Source organism: Sinohyriopsis cumingii, chromosome 12, assembly GCF_028554795.1.
Source record: "Sinohyriopsis cumingii isolate HCF-2022 chromosome 12, ASM2855479v2, whole genome shotgun sequence".
In the NCBI taxonomy this organism is placed as follows: domain Eukaryota; kingdom Metazoa; phylum Mollusca; class Bivalvia; order Unionida; family Unionidae; genus Sinohyriopsis; species Sinohyriopsis cumingii.
In genome coordinates, this window is record NC_142972.1 from 71,745,942 (window position 1) to 71,766,347 (window position 20,406).

A 20,406-nucleotide genomic window follows, 5' to 3' on the forward strand; every position below is an offset into this window, starting at 1 on the left:
AGACTCATAAAGCTCTACTCTTTTATGTCCATGCACCAGCTAACCTCTTTCTGACCTTCAGACAAAGCCAAGTGTCATTTTGAAAACACATCTGAGTTTCCTCTGACTTTTCCCATCCAATCCCAATATCAAGCTTAGAATGGGAAAGTCTAGAAGAAACTCAGACTAATCTGTATCAGTTAGGTGTGGCAACCTCTCAGACCAATAATTTCTTTCATTATGCATTTACATGTAGCAGTCATCACTAACCTAAATACATAACTGAAGTCAGGGAGAGTACATTGTTTTAGATACATTTAACCTACCTTCTGTGTCACATCATATTTAGTCATGAAAGAGTTATTAATATAGGATACAAACTGTTAAATTGTGATATCATAGTAATCTATGCATAATTGACACCCAGTTGCAGATTATATTCTCTCACTATAATTCTATTCAGGAAAGTGTACCATGTTATTGGAGAGGTATCATTTTATTGGACAAATATTATTCCCTCACTATAATGTCATTCAGGAAAGTGTACCATGTTATTGGAGAGGTATCATTATTTTGAACAAATATTATTCCCTCACTATAATGCCATTCAGGAAACTCATCACAGTGTAACATGTTATTGGGGAGGTATCATTATATTGGACAAATATTCCCTCACTATAATGCCATTCAGGAAAGTCATCAAAGTGTACCATGTTTTTGGGGAGGTATCATTATATTGAACATTATTATTCTTTTACCATAATGCCATCCAGGGGTCAGTCATCAAAGTGTACCATGTTATTGTGCAGGTCTCATTTTATTGGGGTATATTATAGGTACAAATATAATTCAGGGATTATTTTGGATCAATGACTATATACTATCATGTATTTGATTGTATTATAGATAAGGGCATTATAGCGAGGGACAAATGCATATACCGATAGGTGAATCACAGTTAACACAGTTATTAACAAATGTATGTGTTAATTAATTCTCAATGTATAAAAGATTATTTAACAATTTCTGATTCAAAACATTACTGTAAGGAAAACTTTTAAAACATTTAATTTTTCAAGAATAGTCAACTTTTAGGAAGGGATTTGCTCAAGTAGATGAAATATATACAGTGAAACCCCGCAAAATCAAAAACGAATGGAACACCCAAAAGTTGTGGTTTTGAGTAGTTTTTGTTTTATTAAAAATTTTGCAGCTGTGACCGCTTATGTGGCAAAGAGAGAATGTAATTTAAGGGCATCAGTGTTTGCGTGTGTAAGAATGCACAAAATTAAGAAAGCTGTTTGTTGTTTCTTAATTACATATTTTTTTATGAAGATTTATCAGAATCATATATGTTCCTACCAAAAATGATATCCTGTCACATGAATAAATACAGTTGCTCCACATAGAAATACAGTCCTCATCACAAGAAATGTCTGAGAAGTTATATGCTTTTATAAAGGTCCTTTGAAATTGTGAATGATACACCAGAATGTTTGAATACTTTGTATAATTCATAATTGGAATGCCCCACTCTTTGTAAAGGTTGTGGGTTGGTTGGCAGATTGTACCTTCTTTCAAGGTGTCTGCTTTTTTTTTGTTATCAGTGTTATTGCCCGGATCGAGTAAACTTATAGGTAGAATAAATAGAGATCTCAGCAGATATATAGAACAGAACGACTTGAGCACCCGTACATTAAAAATCAAATTTAATCAATTACATAAACATGATGATAATACAGTAAGTTAGGAAGATACACTTCATTTTGGAATAAATCTTTCAGTGAATTTCAAAACACAAATATATTTATAAAAATAGGTGATCTGTTTTTTGATAGAATTAGTTCTTCAGACAATTGAGTGAACAATCGAAGTTATTGCCTTGTACAATTGCATAACCTGCTTTTCTCTGGTTCACTCCGATTTCACTGTAGCTGTTCTCTGTCCTTTCACCTTTTTCCTTTCTTCCAACAATCCTCCCTACTGTCTCGCCTCCTTTTGGCCCTCAAACTTTGTGTGGGTAGGTGGATATGTAAGCATGTAGATACACAGATACTTGGATACATCAGTGCATAGGTACATCTGAGGATACATCTGGCAATACATCTGAAGAGCTATTTTCCCCATAAAAACAATCAGAGAACAACCTAAATTTCCTGTCAGTTGTCCTACTGGGGATCGAACATTACTCCCCTCTCATTATCAGATCTTACTATCGATATTGAAACAAATACCAAAGGCTATTTAATTGATTAATGTACTTCCAAAGGCTAATTCATCACTTCGCATTAACACATGAGACTTAACAGTTCTCCTCTTGTCTCAGTTACACAAATGAATGAATAAACTTCACTACCTGGCTTTACATTATGTTCAGCAAATACACACATTCAAGTCTTTTGCATACATGAGATCACACTGCATTGCTTAACAACGTTAAATTTCAGTCAGTATGTACTCAAGTCTTCATCACACGTGAAATTACCTGAGATCAGTGAATTCACATGGATTCTTGTAACTCATATCAACTAAAGAAATACACAAAATTCTTAGAACCTGATTTCTATAAAAACAAGACAACTAATTCAAATAATTCAACAACCTTATATAAAGAAGATTATTGTACAAATTTGTATATATACAAACTCATCACAGTTATACTCATATTAAGAGAATTGATCTACGAATTTAAACAACTAAATTCATGCATGTATTATCAAATAATTCAAGCAAAACATTGTATTGGTATCAATAAATTACGTGAAATAGATTCAAATACCTTTTGCTTCAAACTTTGTTCGCTTATACCACCAAATTGTGTCTGTCGACCTTTCAGACACCCGGTCCTTTGGACAAATGTTTTACAAGAGAATTTCTTCCAAATTGACTCTTGGCTCAGTCCCCTGTACCTTTACTCTAGCAGCATAGTTAGACTAATTAGATTTTTCAATTGGGTGAATATTTACAGCTAGGAAATTTCATGTGGGAAATATGCCCCTATTTAGCGTAACCAATCAGGATGAAATATATTTACTACCTTTTATAACTAGGCACCAAATTTGGGGTCAGCTTGTCCTAGGTCTTTGAATAACTGTTTCTGGAAATTTTAAAGTTTGACAGTTCCACTATGAAATCGAAGTTAGCCATGTCCCTAATAGTCCATCTTGCGGTTAAGTAAACGAATGCTTAATTTAAAAATCTCTACCTCTACTGACCAGACATTATAAATCATTTCAGTATAGCGATTTAACAAGTACCTGTCTCCATAAATCTAATTAATTGTTCTCTGGACCCAAACTAATGTGCTTTTCATAAATCAACAGAAATTACTCCCCTCACAATAATGTTAACAGTTTGTTCAATAGAGTAATTCGTTTACAAAGTTCACTGACATTGGACAAGCAGTCTTAACCATTAGACAGTGCAGTATATGTTTCCGATATCTTGCCTTAAACGCACAAAGTATGCCCAGGTCATGAAGCAGCAAATGTGATGTCATGTTAGCTGTTAGGAATTTCAAAGTCATTTGACTCACAAATGATTTAAATATAATGATTTTTCTTGGCTGAAAATAAGTTGAGTGAATGTGACTTTTAGTAACTACTTTGGTGGTGTCCATCAGTAAAGCTTCAAGATGTAAGCGGGGCCCCAAGTGGCCGAGTGGTCTAAAGCGCTCTCTGTTACGGGTCACTGCCATCTCACCTCTGTCTGCGTGGGTTCGAGTCTCGGATTTGGCCAATGTGGGTATGTGAGAAAGCATGCCAGTAGCTTCTCGTGGGTTGCTGGTTCTTCCCAAGGTTTTTCCGGGTTCTTCCTCCACCATTAATACTGGCTGCCATGTATAGCCTATTGTGTGCTGAAAAATGGCATTAAACCCTACAACAACAACAAAAAAAATCAAGATGCAAACACATACATGGTTAATAAAGCTCTGATGTATAATTTATAAAACAAGAAAACAATGTTCTATTAATACTGTATACAAATGAATATCATTATTTACAGTTGGATAATCAGCAGATAAACATAATCTTTCTGTATGGCTTACCTACAAGCATTTAGTTGTTAATACATGTATCTAATATTAAAAGCTGGCATGGTGCACAAATTTAGATTACCTTATTGTCAGCCCTAATCTGTGCTGGCACATTTTCTGGGTTTCACAGATAAGTCCACTGCAAGCTGTATTAATCTGTTCCAGTGCATGTCAGGAAATTAGTATCTAAAATATACATGTATTTCCAAGTTTGAGTTTGCATTTTATGGAGTTACATTTTGTGTAAAATTTAATTTGTTGCAGTATTCAGAGTTGTCAGTTTCCATTTACTAGAGAAAATTGATGATATTAAGAAAGGAAAAAACAAGGACTTAAAAGAAATTGTTTTTTGAGAGGTTTTCAGTATATTGAGGTTTCAGTTTTGAAGAGTTTCACAATAGATAAAAGAGCTCACCCACTCTCACTTTGTTATAGGATAATATAATGTGCCACTCTTAAACCAGGATCTAAGTTTGTATCAGGCAAAAACTCGTACTTTAATTAAGGTAAGTCATTTATTATCTCATTCATTAATTAACATACTGGTAAGTTAATTATTAGCTCAATAATTAATTAAGGTAAGTCATTTATTTGCTCAATCATTAATTAAGGTAAGTCATTTATTATCTCAAGTTTGCATTAGTGGACTATTTGGAAAGATTCTGTAGGTATAGAATACAGTGAATGATGTAATGTAAAGGATACCAAACTTTCAGATAGCATATAAGGTTGCATTTCACAGGCAATGACACATGAAGGACTGCAAGATCACAATTTTTTTCATCTTAAGTGGGTTTTTTTTTTACTCCTTGCACTACATTCATTATCATCCATTGTGCATTCTTCAACAGTTGCTTCCTCTCAATAAAACAATCAACAAATTTTAACCAAAAATGGCCAGCATTACATCTTGGCATGAAAGCCTTTTAAGTTAATGCCAGTCTGCCTTCACTAAATTAAACAAGCTTTATTTGACCTCTCAAACATTGCTCAACAAAATTTGAACAAATCTGAAAGAAATTATATTGGCATGAAGGTCTTTCATGTATGCATAAATGATGACAAACTACCATTAGATATGGCCACTGGTGCTGAAAATAGAATAAACTAAATATGATATTTTCCAGAGGCGTAGCTGGGGGGGGCAGGGGGGTACATATGTCCCCGGGCGCCAAGGTACAGGGGCGCCAAAATGAGGCTTACAACATTACATTATAATAAGTAAACAAGGGTAATATTCAACAATGTGATTAAACGGGGAGGGGGCTGGGGTGCCAATTTCGTCCCTGGGTGCAAAATATCATAGCTACACCTCTGACATTATCTCAAAAACCACCAGACAGAATTTGACAAACTTTAACCAAATTTAAGTTACTACTGCCATTACATGTACTAAAATTAAATTTAAAATTCTTTGGACCACATCTTAAAACATTTGAATTTCACCAAATTTGACAGAATAGATCTGGGCATGAAGGGCATTTGCGTTGATACAAATGATACTGATCTACCTTCAGTACTAAAAGTAGAAATAGTCACTTCTTGTTAAAAATCTCGACAGAATTTAACCAGATTGGAATAATAGCTTACAGGTTAAAAGGTCTTTTTGTATAAGTGATGCTAATTTGCTGTCATCTATGGCCACTGCTACTAAAATAGACATACCAGTAAATGAATTATTTTTATTAACTGTTCAACTGAATTTGACCATATTTGACAGAGTAGACCCTGGCATAAAGGGCTTTTAAAATATAGTTTTATGCCTCTCCAGGCATTACCCATATTGATCTATCCTTTTCTCCATCCATTCTTATTTATGTTTGTCCTGTTAAGTATAGTTCTGTGTCTAGGTCAGTGTGGAAGGGCATTTGTGTTCAATTAACACATTTCTATTTAACATCATGAAAGAAGTATGTCACAGTGTTCAAAACAGCAGATTAATAATCTGTTCAGTTTTAATCACAGTATACCATCATTTGATATCAGTTGTAATGTATCCATACATATTGCATGCAAAATCAAATTGACAGCAGGATGTTACTAATCAGATTCATTGTATAAATTCAAATACCTCACAGCATATCATGTTATCAGATATCTCAGGGACGAGTTATCTGACATATCATTCTAAACACTTGTCTCACAAAGACTTCAGCATGTAGACCCTGGCATAAAGACTGCATTCAGTTCTAAATTAGATCTTACAGACGAGTCACCAAGCTGCATAGTTTAATTGCAGGAAGCTATGAGTTGTGTCGCATTTATTGATTTAAGTGGGAATTCAGATACAGCTCTGTAATCATCACATAGCATGTAATTATTCCTTCCTGTGTAATAACCTCATGGCAGTTTGATCCTGTTTATCCATTGCATGGACATTCATCAGTAGGCTGTACATATTTCTTGCCTGTAAGATTGAGAACTTTATAATAGTTTTATTCATTTGAATGACTGATTTGAAATGGTGATTTACCTGTTTGGACCTGGCTTGTCGGTACAATAACATGACAGTTTATTCAGCAGTACCTTGAACTATGCAACAGTTAAAACTTATTTGTGTTGGCTTTTGATTGAAGTGATTTCGGACTTTATTTAGGGCAGATACTGCTTTACAGTGAATGACAGGCTATAGCAATAGTAGGGTTTACAACCTTGCATTGCCCTAAGAAAGACCCCATTTGAAAGACAGTAGTATCAAGAACTGTGACTATACATGTATTTAGCACAGTGCTGTGGTAATAATGTTCATTGAGGAAGTTTTTCATATGGGTCCATAGCTCAATGTGATAATGTGATAAATTATCTATGTAGGGTGGACTTTTGGTAGGCCAGGAATGCATGGGAGATAGATACTCCAAGGTAAACAGGCAATGGCTCAGTTAAATTCAGGATTTGTTGACAGTGCAGAGGAACAAGATGATTCGAGTAAGTTTGAACTACAGATCATACCTTCTTATCATGGAGCTCAATTGTCCCCAGTCAAATTTTTTTTATTTAGAGGTGTGTGTGTGTGTGTGTGCATGCACACACATGGGCACATGTGTGTACGCGTGTGTGTTCTTGGGACCATTTATTCAGAAGCCGTCTGAAATGTAGTATCCAATATAACCCAGTATGCACCTAAAGTTCCATAAATATTTTGGATTGGAAATGAAGAAATTTAAGAATATGGTAAGTTTCTCGTATCCTTTTCATTAAGCTAATTGATGTTTCTTGATCCTATGACAAAGTAGCATTTACATGTGGACTACTTGTTCACTGTACATGTATTTAAAATTCACACATTTTAATTGATTGAATCATCAGTGTCCATGGAAGTGATTTTACATGCCTTGATTGGTCTCACTTCTTTTATTGACTGGTTAATTAACAGATCCATAAAATGATTTCATGTATTAGAACTGCAATCAAGGAAATGGCTTCCATAAATTTTGATCAAAGCCAGCAAAACAATATAATGAGGGAGTTTTGACATTTGCAAGCCTGCAGTTAATTACCACTTCATCAGTATCAGATGGCCATCTTGGCATGGGTATGGTCATGTGATGCAGACTATAAAACAACAAATGCATACACCCAGATTCAGATTCAGTTACATTTATTGCTGCCCAAAGTTACATAAGACAATATTGGTGCCATGTGAATAACTGTTCATCAAAATACACAATATTTTTTGAAAGAAAATAAACTTGAAGATCAAGTATATGATATAATGACCTTATACATAGTTCAGCATTATGTAAATATTTAAAACCATCAGTAATTAACTCATTGATGACGGGATTATACAAACACTCTTAAGCTAATAATGCAAAAACGTCATCCCTGAAAATGTGTTGATTGATTTAAGGTTGGATTCTGTGGATTCATGAGAAGCATGGTAGTGCAATATGTTGTCTTACTATTCAAATGCCACATATCTAGATGTTTACAATACATGAATGATTTCATTGGAATTCAGAGATTAGGTCAAGCAAGAGCATTTTAATTTATATAAATTTATTTTTCAAATTTTAAACACTCATCATCTATCAATCTCTTTCTTTCTGACACTCTTAAATAGTAGATTGATTCAGTCATGACAGAGGTAATTCATCCTAAGCACATGTTTGTAAATTTTCTCTTCATTGACCTTGAAAAGGGATCCATAGATCTTGAAAATGCTTGGCTAGTTTTTCTGACTTTCTGCACTGTGCTTTAATTGTCATGTTTCTTATATATAAGTTTACAAAAAATCCATTGTCCATGCAAAAGAAATCAAAGAATTGAACCAAGCCTGAATCACATGCATGAGACAGGTGGTCTGCAGATATCGTATTCAATATCAATATACAAATACTTAATTTACATATTTGTTCAAAGAAAGCATATAATCTAAAATACTTGGTAACACATTTACAAACCTCAAATATACTTCAGAGTTCACAGTTCACATCATGTTAATAACTTACTCATCTGCCATCTCTGTGGCAGATAAGTAGGTGAGACTCAAAGGGTCCAGTGAGAATAAAAGATCACTTCATGGATATCCATAATAAAGATACCCCAGTGCCTATATACTTTCACCCATCTGTCCACAACATATGCTTGTTTAGTATCAGATAATAGAAGCATTGATTTTGGGACAAAAACTCAAAAGTCAGGGTCACAAGGACTGAAAGAAGAAAAACTTTGTTATCCAGTCAGATCTGTGAAGGCTGATCCTTTTGTAGAGCTTTTCAGTTTCTCCAACATACTGAAGATTCTCTGTATTGCACGTTTTGTTTGGACCATGTATGTTTAGTTTATCTCTAGTCACTGTGCTAGAAAATGTCCTGATCTTCTATCATATGTTGGCAGGTTTTGCACCTTTTATCGCCACAGGGGCCAGATTGACAGGTGGTCTTGATTAGTGTTTGGATGACAAAGAAGCTATACAGAAGTCCGGTCACAGAACACTTCTCCTCCCCTGGCCACACTTTCAGCGATATAACACTTATTGCAATTGCTTACAACCCCCACTGGAGTTCCAAAACCAGGAAAAAAAAGGAATCTTACTGGATACACCACCTTAGAACATTGAAACTAAGCGGTTTAAACCAAGAAGACTAGAAAAAGACAACCATGCTCAATCAAAATAATCTTTTGCAGCTGACACATTTTCTTTTAAATAATTCTCTAAATTTGCTTAATAACCTATGACCACTTTAACAATGAAATATCCGGGATATAATTTGCGCTTATGTAAATTTACATAAATTGCAGATGTCATTATGGCTCATCAATTTCTAGGTCAATACAAATATTTTCCAGTGTCAGCAGTAAGCTGAAAAAAAAACTAGTTGAAACATAATAAAGTTAAAAGGTTTAATTCCTGTAGAAAGAGCCATGTAAAGTTACACAAACATAACCGTTTATCTGTTTTATTTGTCTTGTCTATGTTTTGTATTTGCCTTTGAAAAAGAGTCGAAAGCGCTCAGGCTAATTAGATACTAGTTTTGCACTGTTCGTTGTCAGTTTAGTGTATTTATCTTAATTAATCCCTGACACACATGATCCCTTGCTGGATCCAGTGCACTTGAAGGGACTGTTAGTCACCATAAGATTTGTTGTTGTTTTTTGTTGTAGAGTTTAACACCATTTTTCAGCACACAATAGGCTATACATGGTGGCCAATATTAATGGTAGAGGAAGAACCTGGGAAATCCCCAGAAAGAACCACTGACCCACGAGAAGCTACTGGCAAGCTTTCTCACATACCCACATTGGCCAAATCCGAGACTTGAACCTACGCAGACAGAGGTGAGATGGCAGTGATCCGTAATAGAGAATGCATTAGACCACTCGGCCACTCAGGGCCCCCCATATGATTTGTATTCTTTATATTCTATGTTTATGATCATCAGGTCGTGATAACTGAGACGTACATGTTAGCATTTAATTGGTTGATTTTGTTAATATTGTGTCCAATCAAACAGATTCAGCAGCATTATATCAGCTACATTTTGTGAACTTGTCCAGAATTTACAGAATATAAAGTAATTATATCATTCTTGGCATGGCTGTGGTTATATATGGATATTTTTCACATTTTTCACAAATGGCAGTTCGTGTACACAGTGACATAATTTTAGGAACAAAAACAAATGCAATAAATGCAACCAGAATTCTTTATTTGTAAACATGTGTGTGTAGTGTGTGTGTGTGTGTGTGTGTGTGTGTGTGTGTGTGTGTGTGTGTGTGTGTGTGTGTGTGTGTGTGTGTGTGTTCAAACATGAATATTTAAAACATATACATAATTCGATCTAAAATGAACATTGAAAACATTTGTGTATACATGAATGGATCCATACATGAACATTTAAAACAAATAAATACTTGAGTGCATTTAAAAATGAACATTTAAAACAATTGTATTCATGTGAACATTTTATTTTATATGATGATGGGGTTTTCCTGATGGTGATTTTGAAATGTTTGGAAGCATGACAATGCCCCAGTATATGTAAAAAATGGATGATATGATAAAAGTGGGATTGATTGATAATTAAGATTACAACATGGCATAAATTTAAAAAAAAACATTTTTGTTTTCAGAAGAATGGATTAAAGTTTGACACATTATGTTTATTCAATCACCATAAATCAGGGTATTAGTTTTTGCTTTCGTGTACACAGTTTGGGGGTAGGGGTCTGTTATTCCTTATTGTATCAAATGGAGATGACTCAAAATGAAGTGCTGCTTCCATCAGAGAATGAATATACAATGTTATATAAAATGATAGTTATTATCCATTGTAGTTAATTTCATCTCGGTTTTGAATAAAAATAATAATATTAAGTTTACAGTTAAAACTTTAATGATTCTTTACTTTTATTCTGTTCTAATTTATAGTATGCATGGCTGAGTAGTTGCAATTAAAATATTTACTAGACTGGTTATAGATTTCATGCTAAAACCTATTAACAAATTTATGTTTGATTAATTTTATTAGATTACCTGCCATACCAACCATATTTTTGTACTTAAAATTAACCAGTACACTATTTGATATTTTATGTTTAACACAGGAAATTATATTTTTCTTGATTTATTTGATTTATTGGCATGTCTAAATTCAAAGTTACATCTTAAATTTATGTTAATTCTGCCATTCTGGTTTTTCTTCAAATGAAGCATAGTATTTATCAACCACAATTAAACATTGATAACTTATTGTGCATTTATTATGCATTAATTTCAATATTTCATGGAAAACTTGTTGTGGATGAATGTATTGTAAAATCATGTTGGTTGCATTTTGTTACTCAGGGAATTATTCTTGAGTACCAGAGTCTCTAATCATATGTGATGGTTCACTTTGTACCATGGTCTCTAATCATATGTGATGGTTCACTTTGTACCATGGTCTCTAATCATATGTGATGGTTCACTTTGTACCATAGTCTCTAATCATATGTGATGGTTCACTTTGTACCATGGTCTCTAATCATATGTGATGGTTCACTTTGTACCATGGTCTCTAATCATATGTGATGGTTCACTTTGTACCATGGTCTCTAATCATATGTGATGGTTCACTTTGTACCATGGTCTCTAATCATATGTGATGGTTCACTTTGTACCATAGTCTCTAATCATATGTGATGGTTCACTTTGTACCATGGTCTCTAATCATATGTGATGGTTCACTTTGTACCATGGTCTCTAATCATATGTGATGGTTCACTTTTCTTTTACATGAATTATGTAGCAGGTATGGAAGGGTTGGTTTGGTGGCTGCTTGCTTGGTTGGTCTTTTTCAATGGTACTTTTAACATATTTATGGCTATATCGTGCCAGGGAAATTGAAGCTAAGTGCCAATCTGAATGAATCATCAAAACACCCCCTCTGGTCGAAGCAGGTATTGAACCAGCACCCCTTGGATTACCAGTCTGACTCTGCAAGCTTAACTACTGCAGCACCCACAAGTATAGATGGGACTGATAACTAGATGTTGTTATGTGCAATTATTTTACTTTGTATGTATGGTCCTTTATTTTGACTTTGTCATCAGTTTTGCAAGCAATTGATTGTACTTCTTTTCTCTGTTGAATTGAAACACTTAGCATTTTACATCATTCCAATTTCTCATTTCTTTTTTTTTCAGTCACAGATTGGACCTTTACCCTACAAATGTCCATAATGTTACTGATGTTTTATTTTCTTTTTAAAATTAAATTTCTGGAAAGCAAAAATACAGGCAAAAGTAAAATAGAAAGTTGCAGATTATTGTATTAACCATTTTTTGTGTTACTAACAAATTACCATACATGGCCAAAATCCATATGTATTAATAACAAATTACCATACATGGCCAAAATCCATATGTGTTACTAACAAATTACCATACATGGCCAAAATCCATATGTATTAATAACAAATTACCATACATGGCCAAAATCCATATGTGTTACTAACAAATTACCATACATGGCTAAAATCCATATGTATTAATAACAAATTACCATACATGGCCAAAATCCATATGTGTTACTAACAAATTACCATACATGGCCAAAAAATCCATATGTATTAATAACAAATTACCATATATGGCCAAAATCCATATGTGTTACTAACAAATTACCATACATGGCCAAAATCCATATGTGTTACTAACAAATTACCATACATGGCCAAAATCCATATGTGTTACTAACAAATTACCATACGTGGCCAAAATCCATAACAGTGTTACTAACAAATTACCATACGTGGCCAAAATCCATGTGTTACTAACAAATTACCATACATGGCCAAAATCCATATGTCATAGTAAATCCATATGTCATAGTCAATCTAGATAATTAGCATTTTTTAAAGGGATTTTTTAAAAATCTTACCATATATACTGACTTATGTAATGAGTTCAGCTGCAAACAACATTGACCCTGATATGCCAGCACATAAAAAAAACTCAACTTATTAGCAAGTATATATGGTACTTCTAACTTTTTGTTAATTTTTGCATATCAGGTCAGTTGATTTGGAGATCCAAGAAATTGTTTTTTGATTTAATGTATTCATCTATCTGTAACATACAGTCTTAGGTCAGGTGTAAATAGTGTTAAGACAGTGGAAAGAGGCAGAGATGTTTTACAATTACCACACAGGAGATGATAAAGTACAAATGTGTAATCTGCAGGGTCAATACTGCATTTTCATTTGTTGAAGTTTATGGGGCTAATTGTCCATTGTTTAATTTTTCCAGCTGAGGAACCAGTGCCAAAATCCAGAAGCAAGAAAAAAAATAAAAAGTCAAAGCCTCCTGGTACTGAGACTCCACCCAATGTTCAACGGGGACAGCAAGAAGAAGATGACGTTGATGATGTTAGCATTCCTATTGCTCCTCAACCCACCAGCCGAACACCCAGCAGTAAAAACCTACATCAAGACTATAATTTAGCTGCAGTAAGTTGTAGTTGTTTTCAAGCACTGTTGTACTTCCTGCCAGCTTAAGGCTGTAGTATAGGTCTGATGTGCTATATTGCATGTCATAAAGTATGTAGAATAGGTCTGATATATTCTATCATGTCATAAAGGATGTAGAATAGGTCTGATATGCTATATTGCATGTCATAAAGGATGTAGACTAGGTCTGATTTGCTTTATTGCATTTCATAAAGGCTGTAGTATAGGTCTGATGTGCTATATTGCATGTCATAAAGTATGTAGAAAAGGTCTGATATATTCTATCATGTCATAAAGGATGTAGACTAGGTCTGATTTGCTTTATTGCATGTCATAAAGGATGTAGACTAGGTCTGATTTGCTTTATTGCATGTCATAAAGGATGTAGACTAGTTCTGATTTGCTTTATTGCATGTCATAAAGTATGTAGACTAGGTCTGATATGCTATTTTGCATGTCATAAAGGATGTAGAATAAGTCTGATGTGCTATGTTGCATGTCATAAAGGATGTAGACTAAGTCTGATATGCTTTATTGCATGTCATAAAGTATGTAGAATAGGTCTAATGTGTTCTGCTGTGTCATAAAGCAGGGTTTGACACTAATGCAGGTCTGCTGGCCCTATACCACCTGATTTTCAGAAGGAACACCACTTTCCTAAATCTAGCTGGTCCATTGGACCTGCTATTTTAAATTATGGATATTAAAATTATATCTGTCCCAAGGGGAGCCAATGCAGCCAGTAAGCTAAATTAATCAGTTATTAAAGTACATGTGTATGATTTCTTCCTTTAAACACTGTCTACAGAGTTGCACCATCAGTTAATTTTTGGAAGACATGGCATTAACACAGTGGTGTAAGTGTGGTCAAATTCAGCTTAGGTCCCTGTCAGTTTGGATAATGTCATCATTCCATTTGTGCAACAGATACATGACCAGATGCCCCTATCACAATGCAGTTAGCATGCATTGTCATCATTTAATACACTCAGAGACTGTCAAAATGCGTGGATGCTAACTAAACAAAAAATCTATCGAATTACTCCTTTAATTGATTTTGTCTCATGTATGAACCAACTTCAGCCACTATATTTTACTTGATTGACATAATGTTGATTCAGTGGTTTTGTCCAATAAAAGTGAAATGAGTGCTTCATTACTCTTTAGTAATTAGTGTATATACCTTGTGTTTCATTAGTAGTTTTGGTACTGTACAGATTTACGGTTCATTGGGATTAGGCATGTATGGATAATTAGTAGTAATAGTTTTGGTACTGTACGAATTTGCTGTTCATTGGGATTAGGCATGTATGGATAATTAGTAGCAATAGTTTTGGTACTGTACAGATTTGCTGTTCATTGGGATTAAGCATGCATAGAAAAAATGAGACATGCTTTCACCAGGATTAAAATATTTGGCAACATTTTCTTTTGAATGAAGAATCAGTTTTAATAAGTATTAAATCAAATTTTCTTATACTAGTATAATTTAGTAGTCTTTTATTTTCAGGTTTTGAATGCCTTATGTTTTTTCTGTCTATCCTTATTTATATTAACATATCAGCTTATGGCAATGAGTGTAAATTACAACTACCAGATAATTTTATAGATTCATGTACACCGAGACAGCATAAAATGCATTATAATTCTTTCTTTATAAAAAGGGTTAAAATAAAACAAACACAATTAAAAGCTAATTTATCAGATAGCTTTGTTGACCTCTAGGAATGAAACACAGTGATATAAAAAGGCAGGTCACTTCGTTATCATATGTGTCTAATTTTTGGGGGTTGTCTTTAAATTTGTGGTTCAGGGCAAAAATGAAATCCACAAAAATTGGTACCCCATGAAAATTATTGATCCTACTTTGTCGCCGCTGTATATTGCCATACTGATGGTAATACCTGAAATGGGGGTCCCAAGTGGCCGAGTGGTCTAAAGCGCTTTCCGTTACAGATCACTGCCATCTCACCTCTGTCTGCATGGGTTCAATTCTAGGATTCGGCCAATGTGGGTACGTGAGAAAGCTTGCCAGTACCTTTTCGTGGGTCAGTGGTTCTTCCCAGAGCTTTCTCGGGTTCTTCCTCCACCATTAATACTGGCTGCCATGCATAGCCTATCATGTGCTGAGAAATGGCGTTAAACCCAACAACAACAACAACAATACCTGAAACAATAGTAAACATTTTCTAATGGAATTCCCAACAGTTTCTCAAATAATGTTTTAAATGTTGATATAACTTAGTGACATATAAAATAAAATGTTTGCATAATATTACAGAGATTATTTAGAACAGTATATGTATATGATCATAAAAGGGACCATGAATACCAATGGCTCTGGAGATATCTTCTTTTTACCAATATAAATTAGTATCACTTAAATTTCCAGGTCGTCAGTATTCTGCATATTTTCATTCTTTATGTAAAAAAAAACCTGCCTGTAAGTGGTTATCACGGGTATTATTTGACCTTTATGAGTATTTTGGTTTACCATACTGGTTTTACCATCTGTCTGCACAAGGAGCGGACTTACCATCCTGCTTTTACCATACCACTGTTTAGGGAGCCAGTTTACCATAATGGTTATACCTTGTTTCTGTGTAGGGAACATATTTACCACACTGCTAGCACCATACCTGTTTTGAGGGAGAAGAATTACCAAACAGGTAGTGCCATACCTCAGTATAGTGAGAAGATTTACCACAACTGTAGTACCATAGCTCTTTACAAAGTAGATTTACCACATTGGTTATAACCATACCTCTGTTTAGGAAACAGATTTACCACACTGGTAGCACTAACCTTCTGTTAAAAAAGCTGATATACCACACTGGTAGTACTATACCTCTGTTTAGGGAGGAGATTTACCACACTGTACTATATCTCTGCTTAGGGAGCATATTTACCATACTACTTGTAGTGCCATACTTCTGTTTAGGCAGCGGGGACCCGAGTGGCCAAGTGGTCTAAAGCACTCACCGTTCTGGATCACTGCCATCTCACCTCTGTCTGCGTGGGTTTGAGTCCAAGACTTGGCTAGCGTGGGTACGTGGGAAAGCCTGCCAGTAGCTTCTCGTGGGTCGGTGGTTCTTCCCTGGGTTTTCCAGGGTTCTTCCTCCACCAGTTATACTGGCCGCCATGTATAGCCTATCTAGTGCTGAAAAATGGCGTTAGGCCCTAGAACAACAACAACAACAACTGTTTGGGCAGCAGATTTACCATATTTCAAGTTGATGAGAATGTTATCATACCACTGGTTGATGAGCATTTTACCATACCACTGGTTGATGAGCAGTTTACCATACCACTGATTGATGAGCAGTGTACCATGCCACTGGTTGATGAGCAGTTTAACACACTGCTGGTTGATGAGCAGTTTGCCATTACACTGGTTGATGAGCAGTTTGCCATAACACTGGTTGATGAGCAGTTTACCATGCTGCTGGTTGATGAACAGTTTACCATACCACTGGTTGGCAAATGGTTTACTATACTGCTGGTTGATGAGCAGTTGAACATACTGCTGCTTGATGAGCAGTTTACCATACCACTGGTTAATGAGCAGTTGACCATACATTTACTTGTTATGAGATGCTTTACATGAAATATAAGTAGCAGCTGCATCAGAGTTCATTCCTTTGCAGGACCAAGAGAATAATGATAGGAGTTCCCCAGGAGGAGCAACAGGTAGGAGCTACACACCAGATGCTACAGAAAACCTTGATGAGTTTGTTTTACGACCAGCTCCACAAGGAGTCACAATAAAATGCAGGATCACCAGGGATAAAAAGGGAGTTGATAGGGGCATATTTCCAACTTACTTTCTTCACATGGAAAGAGAGGATGGTAAAAAGGTAAGTACACCATATATACTCTTGTGTAAGTCAGGTCCAACTGCAAACAACATAGGTCCAAATCTACCATTGCATAAAGTGCCAGCAGTTCAGGGTCTGTGATGTTTGTTATCATTATTAATTCTACTAAACTGAATAGGCCCAAATTTGTTGTCACATTATGGGTCTCTGCAGTTTGGAGCTGCAGTAATGTTTTGAGATCTTTGGGTCTAGGTGTAAGTTTTATTTCGGCATAGATACATTTACTTTACCTACATCTACCATACTTAGCAATGCATACAGTGCATTTTGTCTAAACCATTGCACTCTGTAACCAGTGTTAATGACAGGATTATACAGGTTACTGTTTTATCAAGATTCCTCTGATGTCATCTGCTCTCGTGAACCTAAGTTATTATTATATTTGTATGTAAAGTAGACTCTTAATAAAATAACTTTTGGTTTTCATTTGTTTCCATGGTTACTTTCCAAAATACTGGTTAGTGCACACAGTAATTACAATGTTGTTGCAGATGAAGGTAATTGTACATGTTCTCATGCAGCCTAATAGATGTGATCAGTCTGTAGATTTTTATGGATGAAAAACTCCGTAACTGTCATCTTACTTACTATCTATACTTATAGTCCAACTGCAAACTGCACATACCCATATCTGCCATCGCACAATGAACCAACAGATCTGGGTTTGTTCAGTTTGTTTGGAGCAATCAGTAGAAAAACAATATAGACCCTGATCCTCAGGTGCATTATGCTATGAGAGATCAGGCTCATTGATGTTAGCAGTTTGACTTGACTTATAAGTGAGTACATATGGCAGGTTTGTAACTGCTTAATTACTGTATCCAGTTAAAACTAGTAACAATTTGTGTGAATAGTTAAATGATTGGATAGTTATATGTTACCATTGCTGCAATGTTTGATTTACAATGAACATTGGCATTGGAATGTACACAAAAGATAATAGCTGTTTACTATATATATGGTTTCAGTTATCACTCAGTGGGACTAATCCTCATGCAGTCATATACCATATTTACTCACTTATATGCCTAGTCAATGTTTGGACTCGGGTTATAAGCAAGTATATATGGTAATTACTGTTTTGAACAGTGCCAGTTAGGCTTCATTATGTTAATTGGGACCTGGTATAGGTACCAGTTAACAGAGGCAATTGTATACCAGTATGTTAAGGTAAATATTCTCTTGCCTAATAAACACATAAATTAAGGATTAAAATCACCTATTAATTTATTCAGTTGTCTGGAACAATCAGGTACCAGTCCAGACAAGTTTTATTGTATTAACAGCATTTTTAATTACGTATTCTTCAATTTCCATGCTGTGCATATAGCAGAATGTTCATTTTACTTCATTTTATGAAGGCATCATTGAATGCGAAGTCTACTTGTTTAGCTAATTAAAACACATTTTAAGTTGCTAGATTATCTGATAGTCACCTGAGTAACTTTTATATCTAGATCTGTCACTGTATTGTGGTCAGTCATGTCTGTCCATGTGTCTTTCCATCTGTGCATGTTGGATTTCATTGTAACCTGAACTCTGTCTCTCACATGAGTAATTTTATATCTAGATCTCAGTGACTATATTGTGGTCAGTCATGTCTGTCCATGTGTCTTTCCATCTGTGCATTTTGCAGTTGGATTTCATTGTAACCTGAATGCTGTCTCTCACATGAGTAATTTTATATCTAGATCTCAGTTGCTATGTTGTGGTCAGTCATGTCTGTCCATGTGTCTTTCCATCTGTGCATGTTTCAGTTGGATTTCATTGTAACCTGAACTCTGTCTCTCATATGAGTAATTTTGTATCTAGATCTCAGTGAATGTATTGTCGTCAGTCATGTCTGTCCATGTGTCTTTCCATCTGTGTATGTTTGATTTCACTGTAACCTGAACTCTGTCTCTCACCTGAGTAAATTTTATATCTAGATCTCAGTGACTATATTGTGGTCTCTTATGTCTGACCATGTGTCTTTCCATCTGTGCATGTTGGATTTCTTTGTAATCTGAATTCTGTCTACATTGATGCATGTTGCATTTGGCTTCCATTGTAACCTGAACTCTGTCCATGCTGATTATGAGAGGATGATCCTAATTGGAATGATGTTTGACAGGGATGAATAATTTCAGACACTGGAGGCATCCAGGGCAGGGGGGACTAATTTAAGCTCCTAACTGGAATAGTGTCAAACATTGAAGGCAACCCATAATGGGATAGGGACTAATGTAAGCTAACCAGAATGCTTTTAGCACCAGTTGAGAAAGGGTGATCATATATTGTGTGATATTTTTTAAGGATAAGTACATGATAGCAAATGTTTCACATCCTGGATGCAGCCCTGGGAGAAGGTTTATGTTTCATGGAAGGGGTTGGGTGCAAAATGTTTATAGATAAGAAGTGCAGATATCTGTGATGGCTTCCCTATCTTGAAATAGATAGAAACCTCCCCATACGAAATTTAACATATGGATTGGATATAGAATCCATACATACTTTTACAGAAATATCCATATGGACATTTGTATTCTATAGCTGAACAACTGTTATGGATTTCAGTGTATCATTATGGAAATGTTACGGATCTTACATACTCCATATGGAAAATCCCATGGAATTTGCAAATTAGTCCATGTGCTCTGTAGGTTGTCCGTATGGAATAAAATTAAAATTCCATATAGAATTTGGCAATAATCCATATGGAATTTGTGAATAATCCATATGGAATTTGGCAATAGTCCATATGGAATTTGTGAATAGTCCATATGGAATTTGGAAATATACCATATGGAATTTGTAAATAGTTCATATGGAATTTGGTAATAGTCTATCCCGTACAAAATTTTCCAGGCGGGTTTTAGACAGGTTTTTAAGCGCTCTCTACCTAAACCATAAAAAATTTGCTTCAGATTTCTATTAAACTGCCTAATGATTTTTGACATTATTGGGAATCAGTAATAAATATTCACATTAATTTTTAAAATGGATCATACATTTTATTTTGACAGACATTATCAAATATGATTTAGTTTATCTTGTCCTTTTTTTTTTTGCATACAAAACCTAATCCATGATGGCATCA

The 20,406-nt window shown here is 34.9% G+C and overlaps 1 protein-coding gene across 9 annotated transcripts in view; it reads left to right on the plus strand.

Moving 5' to 3' along the window:
• The window catches only part of LOC149786729 (tubby-related protein 3-like), a 165,388-nt gene that overhangs the window by 119,951 nt on the left and 25,031 nt on the right, over positions 1-20,406 (plus strand). For all 9 annotated transcript variants that reach the window (XR_016425023.1, XM_089977229.1, XM_089977226.1 and 6 more), the window contains 2 exons: positions 13,250-13,449; positions 17,097-17,306. Coding sequence is in view for 8 of the 9 variants with exons in the window: in XM_089977229.1 (XP_089833355.1) it covers positions 13,250-13,449; positions 17,097-17,306 (410 nt within the window). In the remaining variant the exon portion in view is untranslated. The remainder of the gene's footprint in view (positions 1-13,249; positions 13,450-17,096; positions 17,307-20,406) is intronic.